Source organism: Plectropomus leopardus, chromosome 21, assembly GCF_026936395.1.
Source record: "Plectropomus leopardus strain MGB_pleo_1.0 chromosome 21, ASM2693639v1, whole genome shotgun sequence".
Taxonomy (NCBI): Eukaryota; Metazoa; Chordata; class Actinopteri; order Perciformes; family Serranidae; genus Plectropomus; species Plectropomus leopardus.
Genome location: NC_142196.1, coordinates 26,754,298 through 26,776,075, shown reverse-complemented (window position 1 = coordinate 26,776,075; position 21,778 = coordinate 26,754,298). Strand labels below are relative to the sequence as shown.

The window sequence follows — 21,778 nt, the reverse complement described above, 5'->3', positions numbered from 1 at the left end:
GAGGAAACAAATCTCAGCATCTCCAAATGAACATTAACCTCTTTTTTAAGCTATCCTTGTTGCTTTTTATTTTTCTCTCCTTTGTGTGTTCTCAGCGGCCTCCTCTTCACGGTCGCCGTTTGATGAACACGTCTTTGTGTCCTCACAGGTCGACGCTGACGCCGAGCCGGGCCTCATTAGTGCGCGCCGTTTCTCTGCAACATCACTGAGATGCAAAATGAAAGCCAGCGAACGCAGATTCACCTCTTTGATCCTTTTCTGATGGTAATCGCTCGTGTGATGACCGACTCGTGATAAAAACATCAAATATGACGAGGCTAAAGAAAACATCCTGCAGAACGCCGTCCTGCTCCGGACCGCCATCGCTCAACGTGATACCAAACACGTCTCATTTGACCCGACACGGCGTTTATTTCACCACCGGATTCTTGTTTTGTCCACACTTTGATGTAAATTATAAAATATAAATTAAGTGTATTTATTGTCCTTCTGATCAAACTTTAATCACTTGATTATTGTATTTTTGTCAACACAAACTGGAGACATGCTGTGAGCTTCTGCTGCTGCTTTTAGTTTAAGGACGTTTGCATGATGCTTTTTTGTCTCTGTTTGTATAAAGAGTGTTTTATTCTTTGTTTTATCCATTAAAGCCAAACAATCAGGGCCAAGAGCTGCAAATTAGCCACAAAGAACTGCTTTTTATTTAAATTACAAATATTTCATGCACTATTCCTGCAAAATATATAAGCAAGATAAGAAAAACACATTTACTGCATAAATCTGGCATCGTTTTTCCTCACAAGGATCATTAATGGAGCTGAAAGGCAGCGTGCTGCTTATTTATGCAACAGGTGAAGCAGGTAATCCACTGCTGAGGAGAGCACGTGTCAGGAAGTCATTAAGACCACAGTTTAAAAAGTCTGTCCTCATTAAACACTATTAAATATTTACAAATTCAGACAGAAAATTCAAATTTACTGTTTTTGTTTTCAAAAGTTACTCTTTAAATAGATTTAGTTTCATTTTGTCGCTGCCAGAAGGAACAAAAGCTGCAAAAAAAAAAAAAATCTAAATAAAGTAAATGATAAATGGCACAATCAGTAAAAACGATATGCAACTAAATGTAGCAAAAATGATAAAGAAAATAAAAATGAAAGAATACGTTTGGAAAAGAAAATAGTGCAAAGGAAAAAGTAAATAAAAGTAAAAGTAAATAAATAAATGACTTTTAAATATGTATAAATACATTACGTACAAGGTAAAGTTAATTAATACATGCGAGAATTATTACTGAGCAAAACTTCAATAGATATAATAAAATAAATGGAAAAATGAAAAAATGAAAAAGTACAGTTAATAAATAAATGGGGGAATTATTACTGAGCAAAAATTGAATAAATATAATAAGATAAACACATGAAAAAATTAAAAGGTAAAGTTAATAAACATACAGGGTGTAATCATACGTGATGCACAGCGCAGTGCGTCATCTCATTGAACTAAAGGTGATTTCTGTGGCTGATATTTTGGAAAAACCCTGGATCAGAGGACACTGTCAGATCTGGAGTCACATGACTTTTTTTTACCTCGCTCAGCATGTCGGTCACCTCTCTGGCGAAGCTGGTTTCCGACGTGTCGGGCAGAGTGGAGTAAAGCGAGCTGGACGTCTCCTTCTTCCCGCTCTCTCTGTATTTAATCTGAGGAAAATATTTATGGAGAAACATTCATAATCTGCGGTTTGATTCCCGCTGTACGTGGTCAGTAGTTAAACGGCTTCGTACCTCGCTGAGCAGCTCTGCAGCTTCTTTAGCGTGTTGTGTCTCCAGAGTCTCGGGCAGCAGAGAGTACAGGCAGGTGTTCGCCTCCTTCCTTCCCGCCTCTTTATACTTCGTCTGCAGAAAACAAATACAACTTTTTCCAAGTACATAAAAAAACAATTATAGCTGCATGATCTCTGTATTTTGTGCTTTCTGTTTGTTTCTCAGGGTTTTTGCAGCAATTACTTAGTTACACTAACCCTTTGAAACCTGAGCAAATTAGCTTGATTTCATTCAAAGACAATGATAAAAGGTAATAAAGAACTTGACGAGAAACCCCAAATAAGTAAAAGCTAAAAGAAAATTACCAGAGAAATAGCAAAAATAGAAAGAAAAAAAATTAAGAAAAAAATAAAATAAAAAAAAACAAGGAAATAACCTGGAAAAAAGTGCAAATAAATAAATAAATAAATACATAGACATATAATATATAATTCATACAAGTTTTCAGAACTTTCTCCCCCGTTTTTTTTGGATAATTTTGTAATAATTAAAACCCCCCTTTCTCTTTTTTTCACCCTTATTTTTATTAAGTTATTTTTACGTTCATTTATTTATCTTTATTTACAGGATTGTATTTATTTCTGTAATATTTTATTACATTTTTTGTTATTTTTGGTACATTTAAAGGAATATTAATTAATTTCTGAGTCATTCCTTTATATATTTTTAATTTTGGCAGCTTCTGTCATCCATATGAACATACTTTAATCATAGACGTGCCAGCATTGTGGCTAAAAAATATATATATATAATAATTATTATGGCTATTTCTCAGTAAAACACTCTGATATTTGGATTACATCCACAGATGAATATTAAAAATTAATAATATGGTTAAAAAACATCATTCATTCATTTAAAAAGACTTTTTTTCTGTTTATGAGACTAAAATTTGAACATCAAATTCAACAGGCTAACAAAGCATCAGGTGAGAAGCCTGACGTGTTTGAGAGACGCAGTGATTTGTTGTCTCTGACCGTAAACATGCTGTCCTATCATGTTTTAAAGCGAGTAAAAGTGTCGTGGCGTACCTCGCTCTGCAGCTCCGTCAGCTGTTTGGCGAGCTGCGTCTCGGTGGTTTCTGGGAGCTGATGGTACAAACTGCTCTGAATCTTCTGCTTCAGACCTTCTTTATATTTCACCTGCAGACACGGCGCATCCTCGTTATCTCATATTGCCAAAGTTCAGTCAAGGAGAGGTCTCAAACAGTGTTCATTGGAATCAGAGAAACAGTTTTATTACAACTTTTCTATATGACCTATATAATCTATTTCTATATACTCTTTTTTTGGACAATATTCTATTTTATTTTATTGATTTGTTTATTTTGTAATTCCCTTTTCTTGGCTCATTAAGATATGAACATACAAGAACAAAATCTGCAAAAAGATGAAAATTAAGACCCTTTTAAAGTGTGGAAAAATAAATTAATTAACTACATAAATCTGTTAAATAATCATAATAATAATAATAATAATAACAATAAGAAGAATAATAAGACAAATTTAAATTTAATAAATTATTAAATAAAATTAGATACTCACTCAAATATGATAATAATAATAATAAAATAAATAAACAAATAGATGGCAAACAGCTGCGTTTACAAAAGAAAAACAGTAATACCTAGAAAACATTAAAAAAGAATATAAATACATAAAACAACAACAACAATAATAATAATAATAATAATTAAGGTGGGCGCTGAAGCTCAAACACTACTCGTCCACAGAGGCCCCCAAAATCAGCACAAAATCAAAGTTTGGTGTGGCTGTTGTAAAATGTAAAAGGTCACAAAGCGGTGAGAGTACCTCGCTCTGCAGGTTCGACACCTCCTTGGCGTGTTGCGTGTGGATGGTTTCGGGCAGCAGAGAGAACAGATTCATGCTCATCTCCTTCTTACCGTCCTCTTTGTACTTCACCTGCAATCAACATTCGATAAACCAAACTGTGAGAGAATTATCCTGTTTTTTCGGGTGTCCGTGGTGTTGCTACGGTAACAGTACCTCGCTGAGTAGCTCAGACACTTCCCTGGCGTGAGCCGTCTCCAAAGTCTCCGGGAGAAGAGAGTACAAACACGAGTTCACGCCCTTCTTACCCGCCTCCTTGTACCGCATCTGAAAATAAAAACATTTAAAAAAACAGCTGTTACATGTTTTTATAATCATTTTAAGTAACGTTTGTTTGCACGCTGACTGCGTTAAAGTGACGGCGTCTCACCTCGCTCTGCAGCTCAGCAACACTTTTAGCAAACTGAGTCTCGGCGGTTTCGGGGAGCTGAGAGTAGAAACTCTGCGAGAGGCTCCTCCTGCCGCCCTCCTTGTACTTACTCTGTAAAACGACAGAAAATCTGTCAGCAGGTTACATCGAAAATGCCGAATATTATGTACTGCAGTGCTTAAATAAATGGGTTTTTAGTGAAGCGATAAACGCTGTCAGAGTTTTTATAGACGGTCTTTTTGTCTTGTTTTGTCTTTGAGTAATTATCTTTGTCATTTTCAAGAGTCCAGTCAGTGACACAAGCTGCTGCATTGTTTTTGTTCTCATACGTCTGTATTTCTTAATATTTATTCTGCTATGAGGGTTTTTGCAGCAAAAAACGTGAGACAAAAACTCGTCTGCACTGTAAAAATCTAACAAATTGATTTCAATTTTTAAAAAATCTAGGAAGCTGCTTGTCTTAAAAAAATGCAAGAAAATTAGTCTTATTTTTTTTTTTACTTTATATCTAATTGTTAAATTTACAAAAAATGTTGTTAAATCACTCAATTACTCAAAAAAAAAGAAAAAAATGTCCATCTGAGTGGGCATTTTGCCCAACATGATGTTTGTTTGAGTGCACGTCAATGTCAGAGGTAGAAAAAGCAGATTTTAATTTAAGTCTGGAGGGCAGCTGAGTCTATCAGTGCAAGTTTACAGCTTCTGTATAAACTTTAATCCCATGATACACTGAATAAGTTTGGATTTTTTAAGTATTTCAAGCAAAAGCTGATATAATGCATCACTTTGGGCTCTGAATACCGTCATTATTTGGGGCGTTGTTAAATCGAAACAGATGAACTCTCCATGTAAATATGATGAAATAACCTTTAAACACAGACTAAATTCGACTTTTCTGCTGCTAACACAGTCAGTTTGCTGTGCGGTACCTCGCTCTGCATCTCTGTCATCTCTCTGGCAAACTGGATCTCTGTGGTTTCGGAGAGCTGAGAGTAGAGCGAGGAGGGAGCTCCTTTAACCAGCATCTTGGGACGATAATTCACCTGAAAGACAAACAGAAACATAGACGGGTCCCCGTGAAGACTGCGTTTCCCATAAACCCTTTGGCTACTTAATTGCATGCATGTGTACCTCACTCTGCAGCTGGGACACCTCCAGAGCGTGTTGTATTTCTGGCGTTTCGGGGAGTTGAGAGTAGAGAGAGATGGAGGCTTTTCTCTTCCCGTCCTCTTTGTACTTTTTCTGAAGCAAACGAGATCAGATCAGTTTCTCCCCTTCAGCTCAGATACAGACGTTTTTAACTGTTTTTAGCTTCCTGTGCTGCTTGTAGTGGAGTATTTTCACAGTGTGGTGTAAGTACTTTTACTTCACAGAAGGCTTTTAAGACTTGACACAACTGAAATTATAGTGGTGACTGAGTCGACCACCAGGGGGCAGGATATCAGCTGTCTGTGCACGGAGAAGGCAGATTGCAAACCGCTGCCAAAAATTCACTCAAGACTAAACTCTGAGAATTTACAGACTTTATCTAGACAGCAGAGAGATGTTGACGCTTTATTTTTACAAAGATTAATTTGATCCGTAAGTGGAAAAACTGATGTTTAAAGATGCCATTTTCCCCACAGACTTTAACAGTTTACATGAGGCCAGAATTCAAAATGCCGTCCAAATTCAGCTTTTGAGATAAATTTCTGAAATTTTACACACTTAACCTACCATGACAGCAAAACTTTGTATTTTTTTCATGAACCTTCAAGATTTATTTAGCAAGAATTTGCAAGTATATGTTTACCGTTTACAGTCAAACCTTTAATGCACTTTAGGCTAAATTTGTGATAAATCAAAAATATGTGTAGACAGTCTGAAGACTCAGCTGACTCAGCGTCAACTGAGCAAAAAATACAGGAGATCAGTTTAATCAGTTTACAGTTATGGACTTCATAATTTGTACCATAGTGAAGTTGACAAAAGTTTCTCCACAGTTGGGCCAACATTTTGGTTTAAGTTGCAAATCTGTACAATGATTTCTTATGAATTTGAAAACTTTTGAAATTTAGAAGATCGTCTAACCGTCGGTACTATTTGCTTGTATTTGCAGCTGAGGAAGTTTGGCATGGGACTGGACGTACACGTGAAAAGATTGGTTTATTTTTATGCACTGGAAGTTGCATTTCCTCAAAATAATAATAATATAATTGAGGAAAATCAGAAGGACAGCAAACTTTGCTGCCTGGCCTCTAATAATAGTGAATAAAAACACCTTGAGTGACAAGGTGCAGGTGCTGACACTGAAATATGGCTTCACAGCACTGTTGGTGATTAGTGTTGCACTCTTGATTTCTCCTGATATCTAAACTTGAAATAAAAATTTCCGTGTTTGCTTTGTTTAATTCATTTGCGCTGAGACGCCTCGTAGCCGAACGTCCAGCTGAATCAAACCTGCAGCTGCTGCATTAAATAAACAGTGAGAGCGCTGATGCCCAGACTGGAGCTCACTGATGAAATATGTTGAAACGCAGCTGCTGCTGCTGCCGCGTCACTGGCATCAGCGTCACGTTTGAATACCTCGCTCTGAAACTCGTGGACGGTCTTGGCCAGCTGCATCTCGGCGGTTTCGGGAAGCTGAGAGTACAAACTGCTGCTCATCTCCTTCCTGCCCTCCTCCTTGTACTTGTTCTGAGGAGCGGAGAGCGTTTTAGGTCGACACTTTCAGGGGAAAAAACAGCTGAATAAGATCTGAGGACAGCGGAGCTGTTTGCTTTAACCCTTTGAAACCTGAGAAAAAATTCCATTTAAAACATGGGAAAAGGACAATGAGCAACAAAAGAGTAACTGATGTAAGAAATGTGTGATAAAAAAAGGAAAAAGTACAAAAAAATACCTGAAAATTAGTTAAAAAAAATGAAAATTAAATTTAAAAAAATACACAAGAAAGTACCTGAAAATTGGTGAAAAAAAGTGAAAAAAAAACAAAGCAAAACAAAGAAAATTACCAATAATATATATATACATTTTTTTTTAAATCACAGTTTCAATATACACACAAGATTTACATGAACTTTCATGAATTTTGATTAATTCCATGACTTTTTCAAACCTGGAAAATGTCAACTGTATAACTCAATGACTTTTCCAGGTTTTTCATGACCGTGGGGACTCTATTTTACTGTAAATATGTGTCATTTATTGCTGCACTTTGAGTGTTTATGCAGCCTTTTGCTGTCATTTTGTTTCTTTTTTACACAGGTAAACTTCACCATTTATGATCCATATATCCATCCATCCATGCATCCATCCATCCATCCATGCATCCATCCATCCATCCATCCATCCTTTCGTTCTGACCTCGCTCAGTATCTCCGTCAGCTCTTTGACAAACTGAGTCTCGGTGGTTTCCGGCAGCAGAGAATAAAGAGACGAGGAAATCTCCGTTTTCACATTTCCTTTGTATTTAACCTGAAACACAAACAAACAAACAAACAAACAAACAAACAAACAAAGAACACGGTCAGAGCTGCGACCACATGAGCGCGCGTTATAACAGGGCTGTGCGATACTTGAGTATTATATCATGCTGAGGTGTGACTGTACTTCGCTCTGCAGCTCTGACGCCTCTCTGGCTCGCTGAGTTTCAGGAGTCTCCGGCAGGACGGAGTACAGAGACATCGACGCCTCCTTCTTCCCCTCCTCTTTGTACTTTGACTGAAACAAAAATAATCAGAGCGGATCAATATGGGCGTGTGAGCGCTCTCTATCTTTGTGAGGACAAATATCAACACCTGGAGATGTTTTTTTTCCTCGGCAGTCAGGATATCTGTTCTGCTCCTCGCTGCATCAAAAGGCTGTTTGAAGGTTAAGATTTGGTTTTAAGGTTAATGTTTATGCCGATTAGGGTCCTCACAAGGAACACCTGTGTGTGTGTGTGTGTGTGTGTGTGTGTGTGTGTGTGTGTGTGTGTGTGTGTGTGTGTGTGTGTGTGTGTGTGTACCTCAGATATGACAGCGCTGATGTTTTTGGCGTGGATGAGTTCGGCTCCGGGAACAAACAAACTCTGACCCCTCATCTTCTCAAAGTCCTCCTTATACTTTACCTGCAGGGAGGACGAGACATGAGTGTGTGTGTGTGTGTGTGTGTGACTTTGTATTGCATACGAGCTGAACTCTTGCTGCACTGTGCTCCATCCCCAGGAGAAATGTTGCGTTAGTTGTTTTGCAGAGTTTTAGTCTCTCAGAGGAGCTGAGCTGTACGCAGCATGAATAAAGAAAAAAATGTTTTTAAATCTGCTGCTGAACATGTACAAATATCAGAACATTCACACTGAGAAACTATTAAAAAACGTCAAAAATAAGCCAGAATGTACTTAAAACTGCATGTAAAATTAATATAAGTGTGTCCTTTTACATGAAAATATATGTAAAACGATGATTTGTTTACATCAAATGCAATAAATAGATGAAATAACTTACACTGATAACAATAATCACGTGCAGGAGCAGCACTCAAATTCTTCGCTGTCTTTATATATCGATGAGGGTCATAATTTAAATAATTAATGATGTAAAACAAGTGTTCAAACAAAACAAACAAACCAATTATAGAGTTTTCCTCTAAAAGGAGACAGGAAAAGGCCTGCAAATATTCTTAAAAAAGAAAACTAGTAAAAATGTCCAGAAAACTATACTCAGAATTATTATAATTTCATTTTGAATTAATGTCAGAGGAAAGAATACACACATATATAAATATATATATATATATATATATATATATATATATATATATATATATAATATATCCAATTTTCAGCACTTTATGGGGGTATTTTCTTGTTTGTTTTTGTTTACCTTTATTTTTCCATTATTTGCAGGAAATTTCCATGTTTTTTTTAACCTTTTCTTAATTTTAAATTAACAAATATAGTTTAAAAGAAATATTGATTATTTTTTAAAAACTGTATTTATATAATAATAATTTTATATTTCAAGTTATGCTAAAGAAAAAACAAAATATAAAAACTTTTTTTTTTTAAAATAAACACATTTTTTCAGCACTTTTTCTAGGTCATTTTCACAATGTTTTTTTTCTTTTTAACAAATTTCTTGCAAATTTTTGGCCCACGTTTTATCAAGTTGCTCACTGCCTTCTCCCCAATTTTTTTTTGCAAGAAATCATATCCGTCTGCTCACAGTGATAAAGGAGTTCAATATTAACTTCTTTAAAATTAATGTGAACTTTTAGAAAATAGATTCAAAAAGAAAAGTATTTAAAATATTTGAATTTGTGGCGTCTGTCAAAGTCCCGTACTCGTCAGGACAGACCGCCACGCTGATGGACTTTATTTATTTATTTATTTATTTATTTATTTTTTATTTATGTGCCGCAGTTTGGTGTTTGGCTGCGTCTGATTGGACGTTCGCTCGAGCAACAGACCGGCAGATTTTCTGGAGAGACTCAGGAGAGAAAAAAGGGAATTAATCCGCAGATGACAAGCTGTCCGCCCCAATCTGTGAGAGACAACCGCTGCGGGGACAAAGCGATGGGACCAAACGCCGGACCGGCGGCGGACTGGACGTATTTCTAAATGTCCTCCGTTGTTTATTGTAGCGTCCTCTCTTCTCTCTCAGTTTTAGGTTTAGCTTAAATTATGAAGCGCCGTGCGTTTCCATGGTAACGGCAACATCTCCAAACTGGCTCTGAGGATTGTGAGTGCAGATGAGATGTTTCATCCCACCACATGAGAGTGGGACTCATTCACCGACCTTTCTTAAAAAGAAATGTGTTTTTCTTACAGCCCACTTTTCACAAAGTTTCTGACATTCGCCAACATTTTTTTTTTCATATTTTGGATTTGTTCTTAGCTGGGAGCAGACGCTCACAAAACAGCACTCTTACACACAGTCTGTGCAGAATAATGGCTTATTCTGTTTTCTGCAACTCCACAGGTGTATACTATTACATAATTTATATCACAAAAATAATTTTAGCATTTAAAGTGATTTTCTATTTTTTTTTTAATAAATAATTTTATTTTTTTTACAGTTTCTGACTGTGATAAACGGTTTCATTTTTGTGGACTTTTAAAGAAAGCATGCCTTCCAATAATTTAATAAAATTCAAAATGAAAAAAAACTTTCTGTTTTCTTAAGGAAGAAAAATCTTTAATTTAAAGTTTTTTTGAAATGAAAGCACATCTTTCAAAATACATGTTTTCAGTGATAAATCTTGGCAATGTTTTTTAAATTCAGTTATGTAACATTAATGTAATTTAATTTACTAAACACAACACATTTCAATAATTTTTTTTTAAAATCCATGACTTTTCCAGGTTTTCCATGACTGTGGGAACCCTGTTAATAAAACAACTTGTTTAGTTTTCTGCAGAAGCACGAAGCACCTGAAGAAGAGACTTGTTGATATCGGTGAATGAGTAAAGTCTGGGGGTCTGTGAGGGTCAAACTTGTGAAAAGTGTCTGCGATGATGCATAAAGATGTTCGACGGAGAGAGAGAGAGGCAGCGGAGGAAGAGGAGGATGGTTTTGTAAAGTGGGCTGACTCGCTCTCGCTGTAGCTGATGAGTCATTCTGCTGCTGCAAACAGCCGAGCTGCCAAGTTTGACTCACCGGGGAATCAATATCTCGCCCTCCCACATCCTACAACCGCATTCACCCTCATTCACCGACTCTGCCGGATACACACACTTCAACCCGCCGCCGCTCCGCTCTCCTCCGAGTACGCGCTCCCCCTCTGGGTCGAATAAAGGCCGCCCGTCGCATCTTTGGAGCGACGGTTACCAATAGCAACCCTGCGCTCGGTTCATCTCTGAAGGACGAGGATGACGCGTCGAGGAGTTCACGCCCAGAGATGTTTTTATTCACGAGATGAAAAGTCGAGCAGAAGCTGCAGCAGATATTACACGCTGAAACATTTGGGCCAAGATCGCTCTGATGAATGCTGCGTCGACTTTTGACCACGTGCGGCGATGTGTGCGTCGCGCTGCCAGTGCAGGGGAATTATTCTGAGTTCAAACAGACGTGTTTGTGTCCTGCTGAGTTCATTTTGCAGTAAACTTTTAAAAAATTGAGTGAAACAATTAACTTAATAAAAAATGGCCCAAAAATTTCCAAGAAATTTGTAAAAAGTAACATGAAAATGACCTGAAAATAAGCAAAAAAGTTTAAAAAAAAAAAAAAACCAAACAAAACAAAACCATACAAACAAGTAAATGACCTTGAAATTTCTAAAAAAAAAAATAATGATAATAAAATAAGTAAAAATTCTGTGACATGTTTTTAAATATATAATTATTATTATTTTATTTATATATTTTATTTATTATTTTATTAGAATCAGAAATAATGTATTAATCCCCGGCGAAAATTGTCATTATAAATATTTATATAAATTCAGTTTTTTGGACATTTTTCCCCCTTTTTTTGATTTTATTTATTAATAACTCCTGGCTAATATTCAGATCATTTCATTATGACTTTTTTTCAGTTTGTAGGAGATTCTTTTTATTTTTAAAGAAAAAAACAATTTTCTTAGGATTCAGAGGTTTAAATGCTACACACACACACACAGCAGAGACTGAGACATAAATGAAATAAATAACACGAGTATATTAAAAAAAGATGCATTTTTAGTTGTATTAAATGAATTAAATATGCTTATAAAAATCCAATTTTGTTAATATTAAAACTGCGTTTTAATGAGCATATTCAGTTAATTCACTAAAAAATAAAAAAATATATATATAAACATGGTCTGGACCTGTTCTATATGAAAAGTGACCTTAGATGACTAAATATAAAATAAAAACTGATTTTAATTTGTCACTCTGGTTTTAGCTGCTCTGCACTGGCTCTTTGTCTCTTTTTAACGTGATTTTAAAGTTGTTTTACTCACAAATAAAAGTCTTAATGTTGTAGCACGTTCTTGAATTTCAGAGTTTTTATCTCCTCAACCTACAAAAGCACGTGACTGATATCACTCCTGACTTTATTTTTCCTTAATGAGCTCTTTGTGTTTTCCCTGCAGGTGTGACGGAGCCCGAAAATAACACGCTGACTGTGTTAAAGGCACTTACGTCGCTGACGATCAGGCTGCACCTCCGGTTGAAGGCGGGGTCCGGCAGAGGAGGCCGCGCGTCAGAGGACGCCTGAAAAAAACAAACGTGCATCAGACTTCTGAGGCCGACAACCACACTGACGTTATTCAGACAAAACACTGCTGTTATTTTATTTACATAAATAAATTATCATTATTTACATTATTTCAATATTATTATTTCACATGAAACATTACCATCATTTGCCAAAGGAAAGGAAGAAATCTGGCACCATTTTTTTTCTTTTTCCAGGTCAATTTGTTTATTTTTCATTTTGTTAACAGTCTTTTATTTCGTTTAATAACAAATTTCAGGTAAGCTAATTTTCTTACTAATTTTCACCCCCCAAAAAATTAAAAAACCCAAAAACTATTTTTATATTGTCATAATTTTGTATTTAAAGATATGTCACAGAAAAAAATCATGACACAATATACATTTTGGGGGAATTTTTAAAAAATAGTATTATAGTATTATATAAAATAGTAGTATTTTCAAAATTTACAGAATTATCCAAAAATATGTGAAAAAAATCCCCCAAAATGTATTTATATAGTAATAATTGTATATTTAAAGTTATGCTACAGAAAAAATAACAAAATATAAAAAATGTTTTTTTAAATACATTTTTCAGCATTTCTATTTTTTTTTAAATTTTCTTTTTGCTAATTTCTGTCATTTCTTCTTTGCTTGCTTGCTTCGCTTTCTTCCATGTTTTTAACAGAAATCAAGCCAATTAGTGTAAAGGGTTAAAGGACAAAACCATCAAGCTGATTTACCCTCCGACCTCACGAAAAACACTGAGACGCAGCAACCTGTGAGTCAACCAGAGGAAACTTTCCTAATTCACGCCGTCAATCCCTCGCCTCTTTCAACAGGCTTCAGTCCTAAAATCCTGCTATCAAAGGCTAATAATAATGGCACATTTTCATTTGTGGTTTGACTAATCCTCTCTGAGCCCGTACGAAAACCTGCGGTGCCAGGCGATGCCCCACGCCAAGGTCGATACAAAGACTCGCAGTCAGAGCGGCGAGAGCGGGTCTCTAAATCTGCCTCTCAGCAGACCTCATCAAAGAACGGCTCAAACCTCAAAGACGTGCAGCAGCACACAGGATTTAGCTACAGTTTGGGAGCGCTGCGTGCACTGTGACGTTTTTAAATTATCACACAGAAAGAATTACACAATTACGAGACCGCCGCGTCCAACTGCCGGCAACTTTGAGCTCTTATGAATCAGAATCTGGGTTTTATTGGTGTTTTGGTGCTAAACAATTAACAAAAAGGAAGAATAAAATACCTCCACCTATTTATGACTATTTTTACGATCCTGTGATTATTTTATTTTATTTGTGTATTATTATTATTTTTTTAGGTTCTCGTGTAAACGCTTTCTTTTTGCTTTACCAGGCGAGTGTCCTGCATGTTTTAGGTGGCTGAGTTGTTTAAAAAAAAATTAGGGGTTCATGTTAGTTTAAGTACACATCCACTGTCATTTTTTCGTATGCCAACATTTCCAAAAAAAAACTTAAAAAAAAAAAAAAAAAAGCAAATTTAAATAGAGTAAGTCATTAAATAAAAATATAGAACCAATACAAAAATAAAACGGAGAAATATAATATAAAGAACACAAAATTTATGAAAAAAAGGTGCAAAGGTCCACAACTTGTTTGTTTCTTTCCATCACGTAAAGATCAGCTACTGAAATGATATAAAATCAGATTTGTTTCAGTTGAAATTGTGACAAAAAATGGGTATTATCTATATAACAATAATAAACTTTATTTGTACAGCACTTATCTGAACTGAGTTACGAAGTGCTTCACAAAGTGCACAAGAATATAAAAAAGAAACATACAAATAAACCCAATAAAACAATGTAGGAGCTAAGACAAAAGTTTAATAAAAAACACAAAAATTCCATAAATGAGTCATTAAAATAAAAAGTTTTCCTGTAAAAAATATGTTTTAAGCGATGATTTAAAAGCGGGCAGTGAGCTGACATGTCTAATCTATATAAAAAATATCGATATCATTATGGTGAGATGAGATATCGTCTTCGATTTTGGACAGTGTAATACTGTAAGTGTTGTCTTTCAGGAGTTTAAAGGCTGAATTATAGAAGAGTGATGTAATTGTCCCGTCGCCAATTACAGTTAGTGGCTTTATTCGTTCCTGCAAACCATGAATACATCATATTTGCATGTCTCAAACATATTTTATCACCGACTGTTTGATTTTGGGTTTGTTTCTGTTGAGTTTGAGAAGTTCTCACCTCTGATTCCCAAGTTTCCAACAGCTTCTTTGCTTGACCTTCAGCTTTCTCTCCATTCTCTTCTTCCTCCGTCACTGCCTCCTCCTCCTCCTCCTCCGTTATTACGTCAGTTTCCTCCGCCTCCGCGTCCGTCCTTTTCGTTGTCGTGGTCACGGTCGTCACCATCGTCTCCTGCACAGACTCCTCTTTCTCGACCTCCTTCGTCTCCGCCGCAAACAGCGGAGCAGCAGAGGCCTCCTCTTCCTCCATGTCAGTCGCCTCTGAGGAGAAAGTTTAGTTTCACTTTACTCACATTGTTACTGTTTTTCAAATCTATATAAAAAGCACAAACTCCTGTTCTCATATATACGTGTGTGTATGATTTTTTATTTATATATTGTTTTTTTAAATTTAATGATTTATTTGTATGTAGTTTTGATTAAATGATTCGTTATTGGAAAAAACAAAAACATAAAAAGCTGCTTATTTCAAACAAATACTATTTTTCCTCAATCAAAGCTCTCAGCAACAGATCACGTGCACTGCAGTCTGCCGATCAATCAACTGAATTTCTGATGTGTGAGTAAACTCTTTATGAACAATCAATTGATTAATTATTATCATCCCTAATATCTACATATTTATATTTATATATAAATATAAAAAAATATATTTTATTTTAATTATCCAAGTTAGATATTTAATTACTTTACATATTAATTTATTTACTTTTAAAATATATTTTTCCTCAATCGTACTATTGTAACTTTCTGTAATGAACAGCAAAAAACAGACAACGTCATGAATGTAAACAATACAAAAAAAGCACAAACTCAACAGCAGAGGTGATAAAAACAGAGCGAGGCCCGGATCGTTAAAAGAGGCTGTTGCAGAAAAGTCTATAAAAATATAAATGAGTTTGGAGGTAATTTAAAGGTTATATACAGTAGATCAAGCCGGCGGAGCTCTGCAGACAGTTTTATCTGCACGGGAAAAAACATTCGTATTTCTTACACGCAAAAATTACAACCAGGTGGAGAAAATGGAGCAAAACTACAGAGAAACGTCGAAATAAAGAGACTAAAAGTGGCTGTAAGCTGGAGAGCACCACTCATATCTGAATCAGCAGACACTGGCCAACTCTGCTGCTCGTCAAGGTCACCTTTTCAGCTCCATCAAAGTCACCGTGTTAACTCCTCCGTGTCTCGGCCTTCTTCATATTCTTTAAGTTTGTCTGTCAGTAACCTTTTCTGCACGTCGGAGCATCTTCACACTTTTCAGCTTTCATCAACCGTCTCCTGAATCTCCCTCTGAACATTTTGTTTAGCGTCCTCCTCACAGTCCTCAGTGATGTTGCACTCACCTTGTCCGATTAACGGTCTCACGGTAAATCTTCCGTTTGGCGTTCGCCGTGGTTGGGTCAGCCGTTTAGCCTTTGACCTCTCTACCCGACACGCCGCCTCCGAATATCGTCGTACTCTTTGTTTCCTCGGTATCTTCTCATGCACTTCGAGGTCACTCTGTCTTTTTCGGACACTTTTTCACCACTTCTCCGTGTCTCTTTTCAGCTTCTTGTTTTTTCCTCAAACTGTCTCGTCTGGTCCCGACCGTCTCATGTGACGGCTGGCCGTCTTCTGAGTGTCGCTTCGTTGGGTACTTCTTATCACCTTTGACTTCCACATTTAGCCCTCTACTCAAGACCTTATCGCCGCCGTGCCCTTCATCTCAACCACGGTGCCAGTGCTGGGTACAGAGTGTGTGTGTGTGTGTGTGTGTGTGTGTGTGTGTGTGTGTGTGTGTGTGTGTGTGTGTGTGTGTGTGTGTGTGTGTGTGTGTGTGTGTGTGAGGTTGAAGGTGAGTTCAGAAAACTGGTAAGCTGGAAGGAATGTTCTTGTATAGTTTCTATTTTTACTTTTAATCTTTTCTCTTTGTTTCTACATCTTACTTTTCTCTATTTTTCTGCCTTTTCGTTGCTGCAATACCGCAACGTTCACTTTGGTACGGTGGCCGAAACTCGCTGCAACTTGATAAAACACACAAATAAACAAAACACAAACAAATTAGCATCATCAATTCGAAAACATTTGCGCAGACTTTAGAGAGTGTGTTGTAAATAGCAAAACACAACCAGGGGCCGTACCTGACTCTGAATTATGCCAATCAAATCGAAACAGATATTCAATACGTATATTTGACTTTTTTGATTTTCATACAAAGTTTAAAGTTGAACAGGCTCTGCAGGATGTTCAACAAACAAGCTCACTGTGTTGAAGACACCAGATATTAAAAAAAGAAAGGAAAAAAAAGCAAATACTATATCGTATAAAGTTGCAGTGAGCTGAAAATTCAGTTTCAAGCAGACGGTCTCTCCTCTGTGCTGCTGCCTGCATGTCCGCAGCTCCAAAAAGCCGCATGAAAGTCAAGAGCGCTCACTCTGCAGCAAAATCTGGGAACCAAAACGTCCCCAGTCGACTGCTCCACTTGAAGCGGTCTCTGACTGATAATTTGAATCTCCCACTTTAAAGGGGCAGCAAATAACGAAAGACATAAACCCTTTAAAACATCGGCTAACTGATCTGAATTCTCTTAAAGGCACGGGAATAAGGCAATGAGCAACAAAAGAAAAAATAACTCAAACATTTGCAAGAAATTATTGAAAAATAAAATGATTTAAAAAGAAAGAAAGAAAGAAAAAGAAAGCACAAACAAACAAACAAGCCTTGAAAAAAGTGCTCAAATCATATTTCTGTAACGTAATTTGAAATATTTGCAGGTTTCAACACATCTTGTACTTCAGTTGGAAATAACTCTGATGGCTAACACTGACACATTTACAGAAATGCTGATTAATGTGTATTGTCCTTAGAAATACAATAAATGAAAAGAAATTTAATTATGCTCTCAGCTCTCAGACATTTTTCCCACAGCTTTTAAAAAAAGATTTTTTGAAATCTACTAATTTCTTGCCATCTATGGAACCTTACCAAGCTGCTCACTGCCTTTTTTCCCATGTTTCTGAAAGAAATCGCACAAATTTGCTCGAGTTTCAAAGGTTTAAATACTTGTGAAAGGAGTGTGAGTGCAGCATGAGCAGACTGATGTTGCTCCAGGTTTTAGAGGGTTAAGAAAACGCTGCAAATACCACAGCACGTAAGGACAACGGGCCTCCTGTCATTTCACCTGGGCATTTTCCTGAGATCTAAAGCAACACACTGAGGAGACAGAAGGAGAGTTTACGGGACGAAGCGTAAAGAGGACGAACATAAAAAGATGAGAGAAAGCGAGTACTTCTTTATGTTCAGTGTGATTGATCACTTTAATGGCCGTGAAGATGATTCACTGTGGCGATGTGAGAGGCAGCAGGTAGCCTGGCAGAGCGATCAGAGCGTCAGATGGCAGCTGAGGTAAACAGGACACCGACCTGATAAAGACGGAGCAGATCCGACTGTCTCTCGGCCAAAACGCCATCTGCTGCGACACAAATAAATCACAGCTCCACGCAACCGCAAAACACTCATCACCTCATCACCAGCAACACGGCATCGTCTGCATAATGTGGTTACGCTTATTCACGGGTAAACACAGATAAATACAGAGATAAAATTAATAATGGGATGATTTTTCAACAGTAACAATAAACTTGATGCTTCAAGGCAGATGTCATCATTTAGATTTCAATTTTGTTCACACAGCTAATGTAATAATTTAACATTTTGATAAGAGGCTCCCTAAATATTTTATTAAAATATATGTTTGTTTTTTTTAGCAATTGTGACTAATAAATATGATGGTGTATGAGGGGCCTTGTAGGGAAAAAAAACAAGGATGGAGCTCATGATTGTGGTATTATTCTGAGGAAAAATACAGAATTTTCCAGATTAAAGTAAAAAATTAACAAGAAATGTTCTCTGAGATTACAATAAAAAGCACACATTTATGAGAAAAAATGAATATTCTCTTAGATTATGAAAGCACTGTAAAAGTGGCGACATTTGACAAATTTTGAATGAGAACCTACTCTAAAAAAATGAGCAAAAAAGGTCCTTATAACAGGTTGCTCTTCTTTGGGCTTAATGACGGTTGGCATCCATGAAGTCACAGTACTTCCCAACAAAAAATGTCTTTTTCTCACGTTTTTTTTTTTTTTGATAAAATAATTTTAAAAATAAATATAATTATAAATAAATAAATAAATAAAAAGTGTTTTCCCCACAAAAAACTGATGCAAAAATAAAAATAAAAATTACAATTTCTTGCCAAAAAAAGATTTCACTCTATTTCTCACTTGAAAAAAAATGGGACTTAGAAAATGGACCACCAAAAAAAAATAAAAAATAAAAAATTGCCCCCCAAACAAAATTCTCGTCAAAAATAATAATAATAATAATAATAATAACGATGGGTTGGGTTGCGGTTGTTATTTTTTCTCCAGATTGTTGCTCTCTTTTGTCCAGCTTTAGCTCGGTATTAATGTTTCTGCAAAAAACTCCCCTCGCTTCTGCTTTGCCATGTTTGTCAAAGCACTTTGTGAACTCTGTTTTTGAAGGTGCTATATAAATTAAGTCATTATTACAGTTACAAAGTTACACGTCTCAGTGTGATCGGCCGCTAAAAACTACAATCGTTCCGAGGCTCTTGCGGTTCTTCTCGGTCTAAAAGCGGCTTTTACTTAACGTTTTCTCTTTATTTGCACTCCGGCCTTTCCACCTCATCCATCTGTAGAAACTCTTCAGTGATATTTAACCTCATTTTGATTTTCCAGGATGCTAAAATCTGTTTAGAAATGCCACCAATAAAACATGAGAAACAGACAAAAACCGGCTTGTAGAGAGCGCAGCAAATTAATGAGGTCTTTAAACACATGGCGGGTTTAGTGGCCTGAATATCAGCTGCCAGAGGAGTCCTGGCTGCAGCTCCAGCCTGCAGTCATCGCGCTCTCACCCAGAATCACAGTAAACAAGCCTCTCTGGGGGACAAAGCTGCCTCCTCTCCGAGCTAAACTGGGAGACGCAGTTTTCAGAGGTGGTAAAAAAAACTGACCAGGAGCTCTCTCTCTATTTCCCTCCTTCAGATCTCGTTAATGAATTCAGAAACACACAAAGCTTTTTTTCCTGGGAGAAATCCCTGTGATCTCGTCCTGATGTGAACCAGAAAACACACTTTTCCTCCGACTGGAACACTTCACAAATATCCTCTTTCTCTTTTCCTAAAGCAGCATCCCTTTTTAATGCTGCTGTCACAGGTATTTAAACCTTTGAGCCCTGTAGAAATTGATTCCTTTCAAAAAACACGACAAAAAGATACTGAGCGACTAAATGTTTCATAGATTACAAGAAATCAGTAGAAAAATATTTTGTAAAAAGCACAGGAAAGTATCTGGGGGAGCGGGGAGAGAAGCTAAGACATTTATATTGATCACGATTACATATTTAAAATTGTTACAAAATTATTATTTTTAAAGCATTTTTGTCTTTGTTGCTGTTTTCTGTAAATTTCTTTTTCATTCATAATTTTCTTCAAATCAAATCACATTTCTTGCTTATTGTTGAGTTTCTGCTGCTCATTGTCTACCCTAAATTATGGTACAAAATTATTTTTAAGCACTTTTTCTTTTTTGTTGTTCTTTTATTAATTTTTCTCAACATTTCAGATAACTTTCTTGTATGTTTTTACTAATTCCTTGTAAATTTTTGGGCCATTTCTTCTTTTGTTGTTCATTGCCTCCCTTAAATTTTGTTACCAAATTATTATAATTTTTTAAGCACTTTTTGAGGTAATTTTCAGCTATTTTTCTTTGTATTTTTCGCTTTTTTTATTGCAAATTTCTGAGTCATTTCTTCTTAAGCTGCTCATTGCCTTCTTCTCATGTTTTGTAAAGAAACCAAGACAATTTGCTCACTTTTAAAAAGCTAAACATCTTCAATCGAACAGAAATCCCTCTCGATCTCTCTCCTCCTCCCTCACAGCTTCCTCGTCCTGCCCTCCTCTTCCTCCCGCCTCCTCCTCTCTCAGCACAGGTCAGCCCTGAAAAGAGCTGAGTAATAAAACAAAATGTGTGGGCCGCTAAAGGCCACTCGGTTTCAGAGAGAGAGACGATGTGTGTGTGCGTATCAATCAAAGCAAATGAGGAGAGAGGATGTGTGGCGTTTTAACACGGCGGAGTAACGCGAGCGCTCGGTCAGGTAACCGGAGGAAGGAGAGGGGGAGACAGACCGGCAGAAAAATAGAAAACAATGGAAAAGAAAAGGAGAAAACAGAAGAAAGGACAAAAAGGAATAAAAGAGGAGACAGACACCAGAATGACTGGTACAAATGGATTAACCCTTTGTAGCCCGGATCAACATCAGACTCATTTTTTTTTTTTTGTTGTGTTTGAAAACCTTTGGACCCTGAGTATTTTTTTTTATTTTTATTTTTTTTTAAAGAAAGGGGTCAACTTGGCAAGAAATATTCTAATTACAGAATTATTTGAATTTTGAAGCTTTTTTCTATGGTCGTTTTCTTTTTTTCCTCTCTTGTCCTTTTTTTGGCTCATTTTTAGCTTAAAAATAATTTTCTTGCAAATTTTTTGGTCATTTTTTCTTAAGGTGTTTATTGTCTTTTCATGTTTCCTTTTCTTTTAAGAAATCTAGTTAATCTAGTTAGTTTTAAAGGGTTAATGGGTTACTAAGAGGAGAGCTGATGAGCCGGTTTGATGTGGGACGGACAGGTAACTCACGTATGTATCTTTGTATGTTAATGTTTTAAAGGGTCTTCTGGAAGTTGAGAAAAGTATGTTGTTACGTCCCCTTACGGGCAGAAAGAACGTAGCCAGACATGAGTCAGCTTCATCGTTTACATGATGCAAAATTTCTTTTGATCAGTTTATGAAAAGATTTAAACTCTGCCACGGATTGGTCTTGTTTAAGGTGTTTACATGGACCACGTTTAATCTGTTTGGGTTTTTTAAACCAGTTCTTATCAGATTAGTGGGCTCCATCTAAAGGTGCCTGGTGATAATTATCACATTTTGTATTTAAAAACATATTAAGAAAGTTTATTGTGATTACGGTTCTAAGAGGCTTTAAAATTAGGGGTCGACAGATAAATATTATTTATTATGATTTTAATTAAATTTTTTTTACTTAATGACAAAAGTTGCTGTGAACTTGTATTTTATGTTGAAAATTTCAGTTTTGATTAAACATTTGCTCAGGACAATTACAGTTTTGTGTAAGTATTGACAGCAAGGTTTAAATTTTGATTGTAAATGCACATCCGTTCCAAATATCGGTTATCCATCTCATTAATTACAAATAAGTTGAAAAACCATTTTGAAATATATATTTTTGGGTTTTTAAAAAAAAAATAATTGCGCAGTTAGGGGCGTGGCTTATGGAC

At 36.3% G+C, this 21,778-nt stretch overlaps 2 protein-coding genes across 3 annotated transcripts in view; both read right to left on the bottom strand.

Annotated features, from left to right (window-relative positions):
* The window catches only part of LOC121939430 (uncharacterized), a 63,112-nt gene extending 47,077 nt beyond the window's left edge, over positions 1-16,035 (bottom strand). The window contains exons 1-15 of one of the 2 annotated variants that reach the window (XM_088071891.1): positions 15,762-16,035; positions 14,420-14,679; positions 12,127-12,198; positions 8,029-8,130; positions 7,632-7,742; positions 7,386-7,496; positions 6,606-6,716; positions 5,172-5,282; positions 4,970-5,083; positions 4,041-4,151; positions 3,827-3,937; positions 3,632-3,742; positions 2,852-2,962; positions 1,782-1,892; positions 1,587-1,697 (exon numbers count right to left, since the gene is read on the bottom strand). In XM_088071891.1, the coding sequence (XP_087928017.1) occupies positions 1,587-1,697; positions 1,782-1,892; positions 2,852-2,962; positions 3,632-3,742; positions 3,827-3,937; positions 4,041-4,151; positions 4,970-5,083; positions 5,172-5,282; positions 6,606-6,716; positions 7,386-7,496; positions 7,632-7,742; positions 8,029-8,130; positions 12,127-12,198; positions 14,420-14,668 (1,647 nt within the window). In that variant the 5' untranslated portion in view covers positions 14,669-14,679; positions 15,762-16,035. The remainder of the gene's footprint in view (positions 1-1,586; positions 1,698-1,781; positions 1,893-2,851; positions 2,963-3,631; positions 3,743-3,826; positions 3,938-4,040; positions 4,152-4,969; positions 5,084-5,171; positions 5,283-6,605; positions 6,717-7,385; positions 7,497-7,631; positions 7,743-8,028; positions 8,131-12,126; positions 12,199-14,419; positions 14,680-15,761) is intronic. The other variant, XM_088071890.1, reaches the window with a different exon arrangement.
* The window catches only part of LOC148186103 (LIM zinc-binding domain-containing Nebulette-like), a 41,073-nt gene continuing 35,132 nt past the window's right edge, over positions 15,838-21,778 (bottom strand). Inside the window, exon 5 of the mRNA XM_088071902.1 lies at positions 15,838-16,421. The gene's annotated coding sequence lies outside the window, so the exon portion shown is untranslated. The remainder of the gene's footprint in view (positions 16,422-21,778) is intronic.